We start from the raw sequence: 15,818 nt of genomic DNA, 5'->3' as shown, positions 1-15,818 counted from the left end.
TAAATTAAACCTGAAAAGTTTTATTAAAACTTGGGTTGCCTCCCAAGAAGCGCTACGTTATAGTCGGTGAGCTCGACATAGAATTCCCGCCTAGGTGTATGCTGACATTCGCGTTAGGAATTCAAATTCCTGAATAAATAATCCGTACCTGCAAAACGGATTATCAGTTTCAAAGAATTTTAATAAAAACAAAGGATAAAATTTAAACAAGTTATGAAAAAATTTAGTTTGCTCCCTTTTTGATTCCCTTGGTAAATCAAAGAGAATGAAAATTTCTGGACTTGGAGCAAAACCGAACTCTTCTATTTTTGGATTCTTCTCTAGAGGCTCAATTTCAACTGATTCCTCAATTAATATTGAAACTTTTGGTTTCTCATAATTAGGGATCAGTTCTTCATTGTTAATGGGAAAAGATATTACCTTATCAACCTGACCTACCAAATTGGGTTCTTTAATTGATTCGTCCGCGGTTGAATCAACTAGGATCCCTTTTTGTATGCATAAATTTTTAATTGAGGCATACAAATCGTCAGTTTGATCTTCGTGAGTAGATAGAAAGTTAAGCAAATGCGTAATAAACTCCTTATTTCCATTGTTTCTAGCCATTTTCTCAAAAAAGAAGAATCATTAGAAATAACAATAAAAATTAAAAACAAATATTCATAAAAAGAAAAGTATAAAGGATTATATATAAACAAGTATAAACGATTATAAACAAAGGATATTCACAATGAATGCCTAAACTAACAAATCGACCTTTGGTTCGATATTGCAGAAGAAATAAATCCCCGGCAACGGCGCCAAAAACTTGATGCGCCCTCACCTAAGGTTAGATGAGAACTCACTAAGGGATAAGTGTACCCCGTCGTTATCAAGTAATAAATTTATGGTTAAGTCCAGGTTATCGTCCACAGGATTTATTTCTGCAAGTACCGAGCTACTCGATCTCGGATGTTATCTAGGCTTAGGGGGTTTTGAGTTGGTTTGTTTAAGTTAATCTACTCCTAGGTTGAATTATACTAATCCTAGCTAAAGTTATCTAATTCTAACTAAGTTATTCTACGCCTAACTAAATTACTCTACCCCTAATTGATCTTTCATTAATGAAATCATCCGAAGAAACATGGTATGAACGATAATAATGAAGATAGATTATCAAGTCTATTGAATAAAGACCTAATCTGAGTCACTTGTATTCAAGGCGATTAACCCTACTTACCCTCCTGAGGTTTCTAGCGCGTGATTCCCTAAGGCCGAAACTAGGTCTAAGGCTCAGTAAATTGGCGCTTAATCAACTAAGAGGTCGTCAATCTCCTAGGCTCTGACTAGGTCAGATTCAGCTCGCAATATGTGCCTACTAGATTTTGGGGCTTTTGAATGAGTTAAACCAATTGAATAAAGCGTAAGACAGAGATTAAACAAATAATCATAGAACAAAACAAGAGCTAAATTATTATTAAAGGTGAAGATAATTGTCACGAGGTACAATAAGTCAAGTTCGGCAACTGTATCAAAGAGTACAAACAAGGAAAGATAAAATGAGATACAAAAATCCCTTTTAGGGAACCTATTTACTCTACAGCCGGCGACTTAATCTTAAGGACGGACCTTGATAATTCCTCGAGAAAAAGCTTTGAAGGAGCTTCAATGGAGTTTGGAGAAGATGGAGGAGATGGAGAGGAATTACAAGGGGAAGCTAAGATAATTTACAAAAACGAAAGATGTTGAATTACAATGGAAAAATCCTATTTATAGACGCGGCTCGGGCCTCGTTTTGACCTATTTTCATGTCTTTGTTGGTGTAGGAAGACGTGGGGCCAATGGTGGCTTCGTGGGGGCGGAATCGGTCTTTTTGACCAATTCCCGCAGGGTTGCTCGTCGAGCAGGGCGAGTTGCTCGGCGAGCAGGGCTGCTCGCGACGAGCAGCCACCTGCTCGCCAAGCAGGCCCCTGCTCGCCGAGCAGGCGCCTGGCGGCCTGCTCGGCGAGCAGAAATGGCCCACGGGGCCCTGCTCGCCGAGCGATTTCGCCCGGAACGCGCTTGATGCATGCCGAATCACCTCGATGTCCTTTTTTGCCCGAACTTACACCTGCGCATGTATAAAAACTCCAGATAACATTAGTCCAAAAGCTAAATTGATCCGTCAATCGCTTATTTTGAGCAAACGCTTCGTTTGGTGCGACTTTTGACGGACCAATTAGCTTCAAAAGATAACGAAATTATACTATACATGCTATTTCGGCCGTATTTGCCTAAATTGATCACAAAACGAGCCCAAATGACGAATAGTAAATAGAACGTTTCCAATTTCTAACTAACTCACACAAAAGCATTTAAATGCGAGAATTGCTCGCTTATTAACTAAATAACTCTAAAACCCGTCCTAAAACCGTACCCAAAGATAGGGGTTTTTGAGCCCTATCACTAAGTACTACAACCCAGCACTTAGATTTTTCTACCACTGAATACTTACAACCAAGTACTCAGCTCAATACTCTCAATATTCCTATTGATCACACACTTGTTCTTTTTCAACTAAAGAACACCTTAGATGATTAAAAAACAATCAATCTAGCATTTACACAGAGAATAGAAAAGTTGGTGTAAGATCTTTTTGTATTTGAGTGCTTTCAAGATTTTCTCTCTTGTATTTTTCTTTTGACACTTCGGCAAATGATCCAAGAACTATCATTGTCCTTTTATAGATGAATTTCTGAAGATTGGATCATTTGAGATGATTTATCCGTTAAGTCCAAAACGGCTCTTTTAGCAGACATCTTCTGGTCAGCTTCAGTCTGTTCCGCCATTCCCTTTCTCTGTTTTCTTCAGGCGTCAGGTTTTGTCTTCTTGCATCAGACTTGTCTTTTTATGCCAGTTGCCTTTTACCAATAATCCATAGACCCATGATTCTTGGAATTTGTCTCCTTTTTATTTTCGAGACTTCAATTATTGGTGCAGAAGATTGGCAGACTTTGTCATTTAGTAAACGGATCCTTCATGCTGTCCTGACTATCACTCAGCTTCATTCGTTCTCTTCGAATGCTCAACTTTCATGCTGAGTTCCTTCTTAGTCAGCTCCGTTCTGTTTGTATAATTCTGAAGGAGTCTTCTAATTTAGTCAGCTTCGTTCTGGCAACTTTGAAAGAAGCTTCTGATGCTAAGTTCTACTCCACTCAACTTCTTATTCTTTCATGCTGAGTTCCGTTTCACTCAGCTTTGGCTTAAGCTGACTTTTAATCTGTTTAACTTTATATATATTTTTGCACTCAATATTGAACAAACACATTAGTACAATTAAACCAAAGCATTTAAATTTAATTGCCTCTTAATCATGGATGATTTTGTCAAATCAAAATCTTGTGGAAAGGTGTTTCAACAATTATCCCCCATGGAGGCGTCACAATTAATTTTTATAACACCAGGCGGGGGGCGACACCAAGATTTCTTAGGGTCAAGAGTTTGAGCACGAGAGGCGCTATTATGGTCCAATTCGTTGGCCGCAAGCAATTTTTCTTTGGTCCAATTCGTGAGGAATTGCTGAGCTTTCTCTATAATGATCTCTGTCGGTATCCACACCTTGTCGTGCCTCCGGAAGTTCTACCGGTACCAGGTCCACTAGGCGAGAACTGCAAGCAGTTCAATTTCTGTCTGCCACAGCTATTCGCAGCAAAACTCCAATTAGTAGAAGGGGTCTGCAGCAACTACCTTGTCAACACGGAATGGTAGAAGAGCTCGGTGCCATATTTCCTTTGCATACGGGCAGCACAGAATACAGTGAACGACATCTTCACTTCCGAAGTTACAGTAAGGTCATATCAGCAGGTTGGTCATACCCCGACGGCTGAGGGCTTCCCCTGTTAGGAGCTTGGTGCGAATCATGCTGCAAAGGAAGTGTTTGATCTTTGTTGGGAGATTAAAGTTCCATAGCTGCTTGTAGAGCCTATTCCTTGGTGTACTAGATGTCGAGCTGCTGCTTGAGGTACGGATACTTTCTGCAAAATAGTAACAAGATTTAACAGAGAATATACCTGAAGGCGTGAGCCCCCAATACAGCTTATCCGGAGGCAAACGAAAGCTGATGTTAATCTTTAAAATCTCATTAGCGTCCCCATCCTAAAGCACTTGGCGGAGGAGTTCCCTGTTCTAACAGCAGTTCTCCTGATTCATTAGCTCGTGCACCAATATCGGCCGAGGTGTGACCAAAGAGAGCAGCAGTCGATGAGCATTTAGTGAAGGAACCCACAAGTCATTCCATATGTTGATTCATAGAAATTGCCCAGACGTGTTTTTTCTCATGGAAACTAGAGTGAGGAAAAATGATTGTAGTAGATTTTATCACTGTTTTAGCAATTTTAATTTTTTTTTGCTGACCCTGTGGGTCTTAGTGGTGGATTAATTTTAGGCTGGAATAAAGTGGCAGACCTGCGTATTTTGAATTACTCGAGCCATTGCATTATTTTACCTTCCATCTGAATTCTATGAGCTAGAGAAATTTGGCAGTATATGGGTGGCCCGAAAAGCAGAATAAAAAGCTTACATGGGATCTGATTAAATATTTTGGACCAATTAACAACCTTCCTCTTGTGTGTTTTGGGGATTTCAATGAGATTTTGTGTCACACCCGACCCTAAACGACCTGAATCGGCATCGGGCGTGAAATAGAAAGATCATAATCAATACTTAGGAGTCTCCAATTTAACCAAATATCATTATATTACAATTGCAATACCAACGTTCTAACCATAATTCTAACAATAAGCAGCCAACTTCCAAACCTCGCCTAATCGGTCGGTAACTTTCTCTATATCCTGTACTTTATCACCTAAAAACATTAAAACATTTAAAAACGTGAGACAAAAATCTCAGTAAGAAACTATCAGCTATAAAAACCAACTTTACTTAACATAGCTACATATATACCTTTATAAAAGGATTTATTCAAAACCTTATAAAATATACGCAAAACGTAACTTCATAATATAGTATTAAACCAAAAACCAAAATATATACAATCTTGTATCCATTCTGGAGTTCAAAACCTTATATCAAAATCAATCATAACCGAAAACATAATCCAAATGAACTTAAAACATTGTATCCATCCTCGAGTTTCTCCCCTTAAGTATCAATCCATAACCACATATATAGTCGAGACGTCTCTTAACATTGCCTATCCCATATGGTCTTACCCAACACTTCGCTGCCATACCCAATAAGTCTTCAGACTGTGTACACAGGCCATGTCCCTCACTGAACATGGTCTTCAAATATAAAACCACCGATCCGGATAACTCTCGATGGATATAAAATTATAAAACCATAACGTGCTCACATTTCCTTTCACAATCAAATTCTAAACTATTTCATAATCATAAATCATTTGGCTTCAATTAGCCATTTTGTATCATAAAAATCATATTTGGACTCCAATCCAAAATAATAACAACAATAACCGCAACAGATTTCTCAATCCAAAAACAATTCGTAAGAAATCATCAAATTCATTTTGTTCAATATATATATACATTGAAACCAAAAACATATATGTATATGTGTAAATCAACCAAATTAAGCCTTAAAATACATATGTAAATCAACCAAATGAAGCCTTAAATCAACATAATCAAGTAAAATCTGAAATTCACATAGAAGCATAGTCAATGGCTTCATTTGAACCATAATTTCACAATAAAAAGCAAAATCGTGAAAAATCCCAATTTTACAAAATTCCTGCATAACCTTAAAATATCAATTTCTGAAACTCGTTGATTATATATATATATATATATCTATATACATAAAACTCAAAATATAGTTGATAGTTACTTACCTTGGCTACTAATTAAAGACCACAAACCCGTTCAATTCGCCTCTAAACTCTGTGGAAGACATTTCACTCGAAACACTGCCGAAACTTAAAAACTCTTCAGCTAGGACTTATATCTATGTATAAGGATGCTATGGTTCCAATTTCGAGTGATTCGGACGGTCGAATCTCCGTAAATCACAGAAACGGTGAAGAAACGGTTCAAGAACGATAAAAATGACGAAGAGGCAGAAGAAGGAAGAAAAGAAAAAGAAAAAAGGAAAGAAGGATGATGATCATCCGCATATTTGGGAATATATATCCAAATATGTAAAAAATCCATTTTGATCCTTCATCTTTCTATAATCTTTTAAAAATTATCATAAACTTTTAATTTACACCTAAACCCATCGAATTAACTCCAGATTTTTCCTATAGCACCAAATAAAAATCATACACCTAATAATTATAATATATAGTACTATCAAGGTATAAATTCTAGAAATTTAGATCCGGACGTGACATTTTGTGGACATCTGAGAAGAAAGGGGGATTAATCCGGGATAATATAAAAATGCAGTGCTTCTAGGACTGTCTGGATTATTGCAACTTAGTGGATATTGAAAATTCGAGCCCTCAATACACTTGGCACAATAAGCGAGGCGGCTCAGAAGCCATCTGGGAATGGATTGATAGATTCACAGCAACATAAGAATGGACTGCAAGCTTCCCCAATATCAAAGTGAAAGCCCTCCCGCGCCTCTCATCGGATCACAACCCCATGTTGCTCGATACCAATGGTTTAATCACGGGCTGCCGGTGAATGAGATAATTCCGATTCGAGGCGTTTTGGGCGGAGGATAGTAGATGCAAAGAACTGATACATACCCAATGGAATGATCGGTCTTGTGGACAGCGAAGTGTCCAAAATAAAATCGCTGACATGTCAGGGGTATTGACGAGATGGTATGGTAATTTGTGATAGAGAATTAATGCAAGTCTGTAACAACTCGAATCAGTTCAAAGACACGCCAACCCACAACTCCGCGATGAGGAACAGGTACTCACCAAAACTGTTAAAAATCTGCAGGAAATAGAGGAAGCTAAATGGAAGCAGAGATCTCGAGTTGAGTGGCTACGGTTGGGTGATCGTAACACGACCTTTTTTCACACGAAGGCATCCACGAGGAGAAGAAACAACATGATCAGTCAGCTAAAAAATAAGGAGGGGAATTGGGTGGAAGGGGATTCGGCGATAGCTGATGTGGTGACTCAGTATTTCCAAGAACTCTTCACAAGCTGTAGACCTGACAATATGGATCAGTTTATTGAGGAAGTTAACAGCCAATTGACACTGGAGAAACAACAATCACTATCACAACAGTACACCAGGGAGGAAATCACTACGACCATCAAACAAATCAACCCCACAAAGGCTCTGGGGCCTGATGGTATGTCATCCTTATTTTTTCAAACTTATTGGGATATAATTGGAGATGATATTATTGATTTTGTGTTAAATATTCTTGAAACGGGAGATTTGCCAGATAATCTAAATCATACCCTGGTAGTCCTAATACCCAAGGTGAAAGAACCTTCCGCTATGAAGGACCTCTGACCCATTGCGCTTTGTAATGTCATGTATAAGCTCATTTCTAAGGTATTATCAAATAGATTGAAGTTTGAACTGCCCAGTGTGATCCATGATACCCAATCGGCTTTTGTTCCAGGCCAGGTAATTACCGATAATGCTATTATTCGTTTTGAGGCTTTCCACAGCATGAAAACCCGTATCAAGAGCAACAGAGGGAATTTTGCTCTAAACTTGGATATGAGCAAAGCTTATGACCGTATTGAGTGGATTTTTTTGCAGAAGGTACTTGAACGAATGTCTTTCACATCTCAGCTTATCAGACTAATCATGATGTGCATCTCTATGGTTTCCTTATCTTACCTGATTAATGGCCAACCAAAAGGGTTAGTACAGCCAAACAGAGGCTTACGACAAGGGGATCCTATTTCCCCATACCTATTTATCATCTGTGTAGTAGCGTTTTCAGCAAACATCAGGAAAGTGGAATCGGAAGGGAAAGTACATGGGGTGAAGGCTAGTTGCGATGGGCCCAGCATTACTCATTTGTTTTTTGTAGATGATTCGCTGATATTTGGAAGAGCTAACGCCGCTAAAATTGGGGTGATTAAGTGTATCCTGGATGAATATGAGTGGGTATCAGGGCAGATGATTAACTTTGATAGGGAAATTAGCACTAGCCAGCTTGCTAAATGTCAAGGAAACAAGAGCTTTCCCTCGCTACCTGGGGCTGCCGATAGTGATCGGTAGATCGCAGAAAGCAGTGTTTGCTGCAATTAAGAAAAGAATCAACCGAAGGTTGCGTGGGTGGGAAGAGCAAAAGCTCTCAGTTGGAGGCAAATAAGTGCTGATCAAATTGGTAATCCAATCTATCATTTCCTATGTTATGTCATGTTTTCTGCTCCCTGATTATTTCTGCAAGGAAATCCAAAGCTCAATTAGCCGATTCTGGTGGGGAGGAAATGCAGAAAAACAGCCGATCTACTGGATAGCTTGGGATACCGCATGCACGTCAAAATTTGAAGGGGGGCTAGGGTTCAGAAGTGTGAAATCATTCAATTTAGCCCCACTGTCAAAGCAATACTGGCGAATCTTGTGTAACCCGGATTCATTGTGTGCTAAGGTCCTTAAAGCGAAGTATTTCCCCCTCAATAACTTCCTGGATGCCCCGATGCATACTGGACTGAGCTATTTCTGGCGTGGTGTTAATAAATATTACTTAGTATATATTTTTTAAAATATTATATTTTTATATTCAATGTTTATATATTTAATTTATCAATTTCATATTTCATATTTCTAATTGTCATTAATTATCATTAAAGAAATATATTTATAGTATCAATCTTATTTTATAAAAATATTATATTTTTTTTATCATTATTTTACTATGTTATAAAATTAAATGTGAAAAAACATTACTTTTATGGCTTTTTGACTCCCTGTTAGACCTCGGTTAAACTTCTAATCCTTGACCTTTTATCCCTTCCGGTTTTTTGACCTGTCCGGTTTTGACAACCATGATTTTTTATATACAGGGTTGACCTAGTTATTACTACAGGGAATGTTTGTTTTATAGAAGAGACTCTGACGAATTTTTGATAGAATCTCTCTAAAACGCGATTAATTAATTAAAGTATTATATTTTTAAGCATATATTCTAAACATATTCTCTATGTCACGTTCGTGCCCTTAAATTTTATTTATTATACGCCAAATCCTAAGTTATATTAAATTCGTTATAGGATTGGTCGATTAATTGGGTGTTACGGGTATAGTTTTGAGGGTAATTGCACATTTTTATAACAATTATAAGTTTAGGGTAAGTTTTAAAAGAAATTAGATTTTTGGAGGACCAAAAAGACTAATTAACCACTTAATTCAAGGCCTATATATAGCCTTATTGAGAATTGAAAATCATTTGGATCAATTCATCCTTTTACATTGTTCTTCCTCCTCCACTCTCTCTCTCTCTCTCCATTCTCCTCCACCTTCCACCACCTTCCACCACCACCAAAAACAGGGCAGCTCCACCGTTTTGGGTGTTTCCGGAGATCCAATCGTCCAAATGATCTCAAATTTTAACTGGAGACTCTAGACATATAGAAGCAACTTCTGACCGAAGGGATTTTGATTTGGAGGTGTGAGAAGAGAATACGGGCTAGGAAGATTTTGGGACAGATTTAGGGTTTTGTGGTGTTAATCTCAAATTTAGGCTAAGGTAAGTAACTATCAACTAGTTTTTGGTTTGCATGTATAAATATATGTATATTAAGCTATAAATCTCCATGAATTTGTCTCCTAAGGGTTTTCTTAGAAATTATTTGAGTATTGGTTGTTGATTTGAGATTGTGTTCAAGTTTGAAGGAAATGAGTTCACAATGGTAATTTTGAACTATTTTGATGTTGAATTGGTTTTACCTTGATGTTGAATTGATTTTACCTTGATGTTAAATTGGTTCTTCCTAAGAGTTTGATTATTATTTAGTTCAATTTATATTGAATTGGTTTTCTTAAGGGATATTTAGTTCAATTGATGTTGAATTGGTTTTCTTAAGGGTTTAAGTGCTATTTGGGTTCAATTGATGTTGATTTGAATTTCTTTAAGAGTTTTAATGTTATTTTGGTTCAATTAGTGTTCAAATTGGAATTTGGTTCAATTAGTGTTCAATTGGAATTCTTTAAGGGTTTTAATGTTATTTTGGTTCAATTAGTGTTCAAATTGGAATTTGGTTCAATTAGTGTTCAATTGGAATTCTTTAAGGGTTTTAATGTTATTTTGGTTCAATTAGTGTTCAATTGGATTTCTTTAAGGGTTTTAATGATATTTTGGATTTCTTCAGGGTTCAATTGCTATTTTGGTTCAGTAAATGTTGGATTTCGATTTATTGATGATTGTAGTAAAGTTGAATCTATTTGATGAAATTGAAGCTTGGTTGGATTTTGGGTAAAGTTTGTATCTATCATGAGTAGTCCGGACGGGTGGTTTGATATTTGAAGACTATGTTCAGTGAGGAACATGGCCTGTGTACACAGTCTAAAGACCTAGTCGGGTATTGGCAGCGAAGTGTTGGGTAAGACCAATACAGGATTAGGCATGGTTAAAGAGACGTCTCGATTATGTTTACGTGTTGTGGATCGATTTACGAGGGGATACTCGGTGATGGATACGATATTGAATTTGATTCGAACTTCGGTTTTTAGTAAATGTTTATATAAGAATCGTTGTGTTTTGATTAAGATTGATTTGAGGTTATTGATTAACATTCTATTTTAATTTGATGTTGTTTACAAGTTAATAAGTTTAAGGTTTGGTTTGGTTAAATGTTTTCACAAAAGTATACATATAGCTATTTTACATAAAAACTAGTGTTTATAGTTGATAGTTGCTTACTGAGAGTTTTGTCTCATATTTTCAAATGTTTTAATGTTTTTAGGCGAAGAAGTACGAGGTACTGAGGGAAGTGTTCGACACTAGGGCGAGGATTGGCAGGGCCGATCCTGAGATTTCGGTGGCCTAGGGGCGAAGTACCGAAAGGGGCCCTAATAAATAAGTGCAAGTAAAAAATAAAGCAAAAAAAAGTCAATTATATATATAAAAAATTGCTTTAAGTACCATGTTGCTTATACGAAATATTGTCTACGAGCATTTCTAGATGCAAAATCACTAATAACGGTGTCTATATCAATATGTTCTAACATATTTCTCTCAATACATAAAATGGCTAGACCATTCAACCTTTCTTGTGACATTGGCGATCTCATATAGTTTTTCAATAATTTTAACTTCGAAAAACTTCTTTCAGCAGATGCAACAGTCACTGGCATAGTTAAGAGGATTCGAAAAGCAATTGAAATATTTGGATAACAATCTGATGCTTTCACAATCTCCAGAATTTCAATTGCTAACATCAACTCATTTGGTAAAGTCATTTGTAACACTTTCATTTCTGAAAAAAAATCATCTGCATCAACATCCGAAAAATCATTATAAGAAAATGTAGTCTTAAAATTTATGCAAGATTTTCTTAATTCATCATTATCCAATGATTTCAACCTTTTTGAATCAAATAAGAATCCAAAAATACCTTCAAATATCTCTAATTGATCAAATCTATCTTTTAAAGATTCTCTTGCCATATCAACGACAATAAAAAAATAATTAATTCTAAAGGATTCCTCTACTGATTGTATTATGTCATCATTATCATTCTCGTCAAATTGTTTTTTCCTAAAAACACGACGCTTTGTTGGAAGTGTTGGCTCTATATTCATATCAAGTGCAAGGGATTTGGCAATATTCATACAAGATTCAAACCCTTCATTTCTATATTTTTCGAAGTATAAAATTACACCTTCTACTTCCTTCATTGTAATATCAATGCACATGGATTTAGATTGTAGCATTAACACATGAATGTGCCATATCAGCTAGAGTAAGATTAAGAATGTGACACGCACATGGCATATATAAAGCCCTCGAATTTATTTCAAGCAATCTCTTTTGCACCCTTTAATGTTTTCCTTTCATATTAGAACCATTATCATAACCTTGCCCTCTAACATTATCAATATCTAAATCAAGAGACTTGCATACATTTAACAATTCATTAAAAAGTCCTAATCCAGATGTATCATCCACTTTTAAGAACTCTAAAAAAAACTCCTCTATTTTAATTTTGTCACTCGACATATTCACACATCGTACTATCAAAGTCATTTGTTCTTGATGGCTTATATCCGGGGTACAATCAAGAATTATAGAAAAATATTTTGCATCCTTAATGATTTTTAGCATAGAAGTTCTAACAGTATGGGCTAAAAGAGAAATCAATTCATTTTGAATTTTTGGACCAAGATAATGATAGTGAATTTCTTGGTTTTTGATACGTCTAACATGATCTTGTATAACCAAATCAAATTCAGCAATCATTTCAATTAAACCCAAAAAATTACCATTACTATTCTCATAAAGTTTCGCACATGATCCACGAAAAGCTAAATTATGTTTCGCTAGACATTTTACCACAGAAACTATTCTAACCAAAACTTGTCTCCAACGTTCTTTTTCTTTTGAAATTCCTATTTGCAAATCTTTATCAATGCCTTGATTATTTTTTAATCTTACTCTTGCTTCAGTCCAATTACTCATATTAGTCATATGCTCAAAACTGTTCTCATGTTGTTTGAGTCTCTCACTAAGATGCTTCCAATCATCCACTCCATCATTTGCTAAAAAACTCTTGTTGTTTTGAGATGTGAATAATTTGCAACAAAAATAATATACTTTATTTGTAAGTTTTGAGTAAATTAACCATTTTCTATCATTATTCTCTCCATTACTCAACTTTCGAAAATAATAAGCATATGAAAAATGCCTAGAAAGATTATCTAAAGGAAATGTAAGATTCAAATCCCTTATAGGCCCCTTTTCAACTAATATATCCCTCGCTTTATTATCAAGATTACCCCAGTTTTTTGGATCATGAATATCCAAAGAAGGGACTAAGTGCTCATCAATATCAGCATCATCAACATTTAATACATTTGGTACATTTTCATTGTCAGCATCCTCGTTGATGAGATTTCCATCACCCAATTGTTTATTCAAATTAAAAGCATCTTCATTAGTAGGGTTTTCATCAATTAATTGTTCATTAGATTGTTCAATATTAACTTCATCCACACTTAATCCGCCATTAGAAGACTCTTCAACTCTTTTAGAAAAAAATTTGTTTATAGCCCCTTTTTGCGATTCTATGAAGTCTTGTGTTCGTTTTCTTTTTTTCCGTTTTTCACTACCACATAAATGCTTTCTAGGCAACATTATATATTAAAACGGCAATTTATATGACAACAAAGTTTATATAAAAAGTAAAGAACAATAGCACCTGGATCTTGAGTTTGACTTAGATTATGGAAAAATAAATTTGAAGAAGAATAATAATAAGGAGTAGCGTCTGGTCTGAGTGTGGTTGAATTTGATTTGTTTTTTCTTCTCCCAAACCCAAAATTGCTCTGATTATTGAAGAAAATTTAACGGCTTTCACCTTTAGATGTATATTAGTTATTAAAGGTGTATTTTAGTTATTAAAAGTCCATATATTTAGGGATATATTAGTGATTTGTGAAAGGTGAAATTCTATCCTTTTTAAAGAAAATGAAATTCTATCCTTAATTAACAGCATACACATCTATATAAAAAGGAAAAAAATTGAAATTCTATCCTTAATTAACATGATATACAACTTTATAAAAAGGAAAAAAAATGAAAATTTATCCTTAATTAATCGGATGCACACCTATGTAAAAAGGAAAGCTGACAAATGAGGGATGACTTCTAATTATTGGGCCCAATTATTCATATTTAAATAGCTATTTTATTTTTATATTGATATATGTAATAAAAGGTTAAGTAATAGTATATTTTGAGGCCCTCATTTTCTTGGGCCCTGGGCAGGCGCCCCTCCTGCCCATGTCCAGGGACGGGCCTGATGATTGGATACGACCATTATTGTCCAAGTCGTCTTCTAGGGTATTGCATATCATTTTGTACATGTAGATATAGGCATTTTTTTGTGCTTGTGAATATGTAGGAACTTACGTCGCCCATTTTGAATCGAATATAAAGTTGTGGTATGCCGGATTTTAGTTTGAATGTCCAAGTATGGTGTTAATTTGTGAGATTAGGCAAATTAAAAGTTCACAAATTAGAATTGGAGTAATTTTCTATGTTTCGAACTCGTTTTGGTAAAACACACGAGAAAAGGATTCGTAATTGGAAATTATAAATGATTTCGAACTTTTACAAATGTAAAAGTATATGTAGAAAATGTTTTTAAGTTCAAACATGATTTGTAATTCTTAACATTTGATTGTGACATGTTACTTCCAACTCGTTCACGTCTGTGGTAACGTCTCACTGTCATATCCGATTCTATTTTGGATCGGGTTTGACACTCTATGTTTTAGATACTCATCCGGTTGGAGGAGGAGCTCCACTAGAGGGCTAGGATTGTCAGCTAGGAGTCACTATGATATGTTGTGCTTTTTAACTTAGCATTTGCCTCACAAAAGATATTTCATAAGTATTCAAGAATTTAATGATGTAAGGGCTAAGAAATTCTTAGTTGGACTGTTTCTGAATTATACTATGGTAGATTCAAAGACCGTTGTAAGTAAAGTGCAAGATTCACAAATCAGTATCCATGAAATCCATACGGAAATAATGGTAATTAGTGAATCTTTTCGAGACTCAAATACTCTGGGCTGAGATTGAAATTCGCTTCAATTCCGAAACGGTATACCCTAAAATGAAAATAACACAGTTTTCTGTTATTTTGTAACCGTCCCCCCCCCCCCCCCCAAAAAAAACACATATACATGCCCAAAAAACAAAAATCTAATATAAATATTAATCCTAGCATGCAAAACTATGTTTTTCTTCGTTTTCGCGGAACAAAACTTTCAGAACAAGAGATATGTGGCTCTTATACCAATGAAGGGATCATCTATTAAATAATCTGAATATAAAAACGAGTTTACGAATTACCTCTTGTAGAGCATAACCAACTGAGTTGATTAACAACGGAAGAATCAGATTTACCACGATTTTGTATCACCGATCACGAATTACCTCACATAGATATTAGTCCCAAAGTGAAAATGGTGGATCCATGAATAAAAGCGGATGTTAGAGACATCGAGAGTGCGTGGCGCAGGAGGAGGAAGAGACACAAAAGAATTATGTATTATACTCTTGATTGTTCTTGATTAGAGTTAGGTGTCTATCTATTTATAGCCTAGGTTTAGTTTATAAAATCCAAACTCGAATCCTCCATTTTTTTGGATGGGTTTGACCCGTTTTACTTAGAAATGGATAAATATTCGGCTCATAATCCAAATATTCCTAACACATTTATTTATATTTTTAAGTAATATTTATCAATTTAATTGTATGCATTTGCCCTTTTATGTAATTTGTCATTTAGATTTTGAGATGATATAAATTCATCTTTTTCTTTGTAATCACTAAACTTTTTATCAATCAAAGTATATTTTCTTTTTGAGAGTTTGTGTTAGGGTTCATCCTTTTATAATGGGGATTTCATGATTTCTACGAGTTTAGCTTATGCATATTGGAATTAACTCAAAAATCAACTCGTTCATCATCTATCCGTATAAAAAAAATTAGAATATATTTATTTTTTATATTTTTTTGGAAGAGAATATATTTATTTACTTAAATCATGTAGTTGGGATATTTTTATACTTATTATTAACAAGTAAATAATTTTTAAATATTATTATTAAGTTTGATTATAAGTTTTTTTTTTAAGAAATGCTTATAATTCATTAGATAAAACATGAAATAGTACAACAATCAAAATGTAAGGAATAAAACCTCACACCAATATGCAA

At 35.2% G+C, this 15,818-nt stretch overlaps 1 protein-coding gene across 1 annotated transcript; it reads right to left on the bottom strand.

Annotated features, from left to right (window-relative positions):
* Positions 1 to 11,910: 11,910 nt before the first annotated feature.
* Positions 11,911 to 13,224, bottom strand: LOC136222751 (uncharacterized). Its single transcript, XM_066010484.1, has one exon. It carries the CDS (start codon positions 13,222 to 13,224, stop codon positions 11,911 to 11,913), a length of 1,314 nt encoding a protein of 437 aa, XP_065866556.1.
* Positions 13,225 to 15,818: the final 2,594 nt, after the last annotated feature.

The sequence above is a fragment of the Euphorbia lathyris genome, chromosome 3 (genome assembly GCF_963576675.1).
Source record: "Euphorbia lathyris chromosome 3, ddEupLath1.1, whole genome shotgun sequence".
Lineage (NCBI taxonomy): Eukaryota > Viridiplantae > Streptophyta > Magnoliopsida > Malpighiales > Euphorbiaceae > Euphorbia > Euphorbia lathyris.
The sequence above is the reverse complement of the archived record's forward strand: the minus strand, read 5'-3'. Positions and strand labels throughout refer to the sequence as shown.

Coding starts and splice junctions, on each gene's coding strand:
- LOC136222751 (XM_066010484.1), bottom strand. CDS start 13,224: ATGTTGCCTAGAAAGCATTTATGTGGTAGTGAAAAACGGAAAAAAAGA.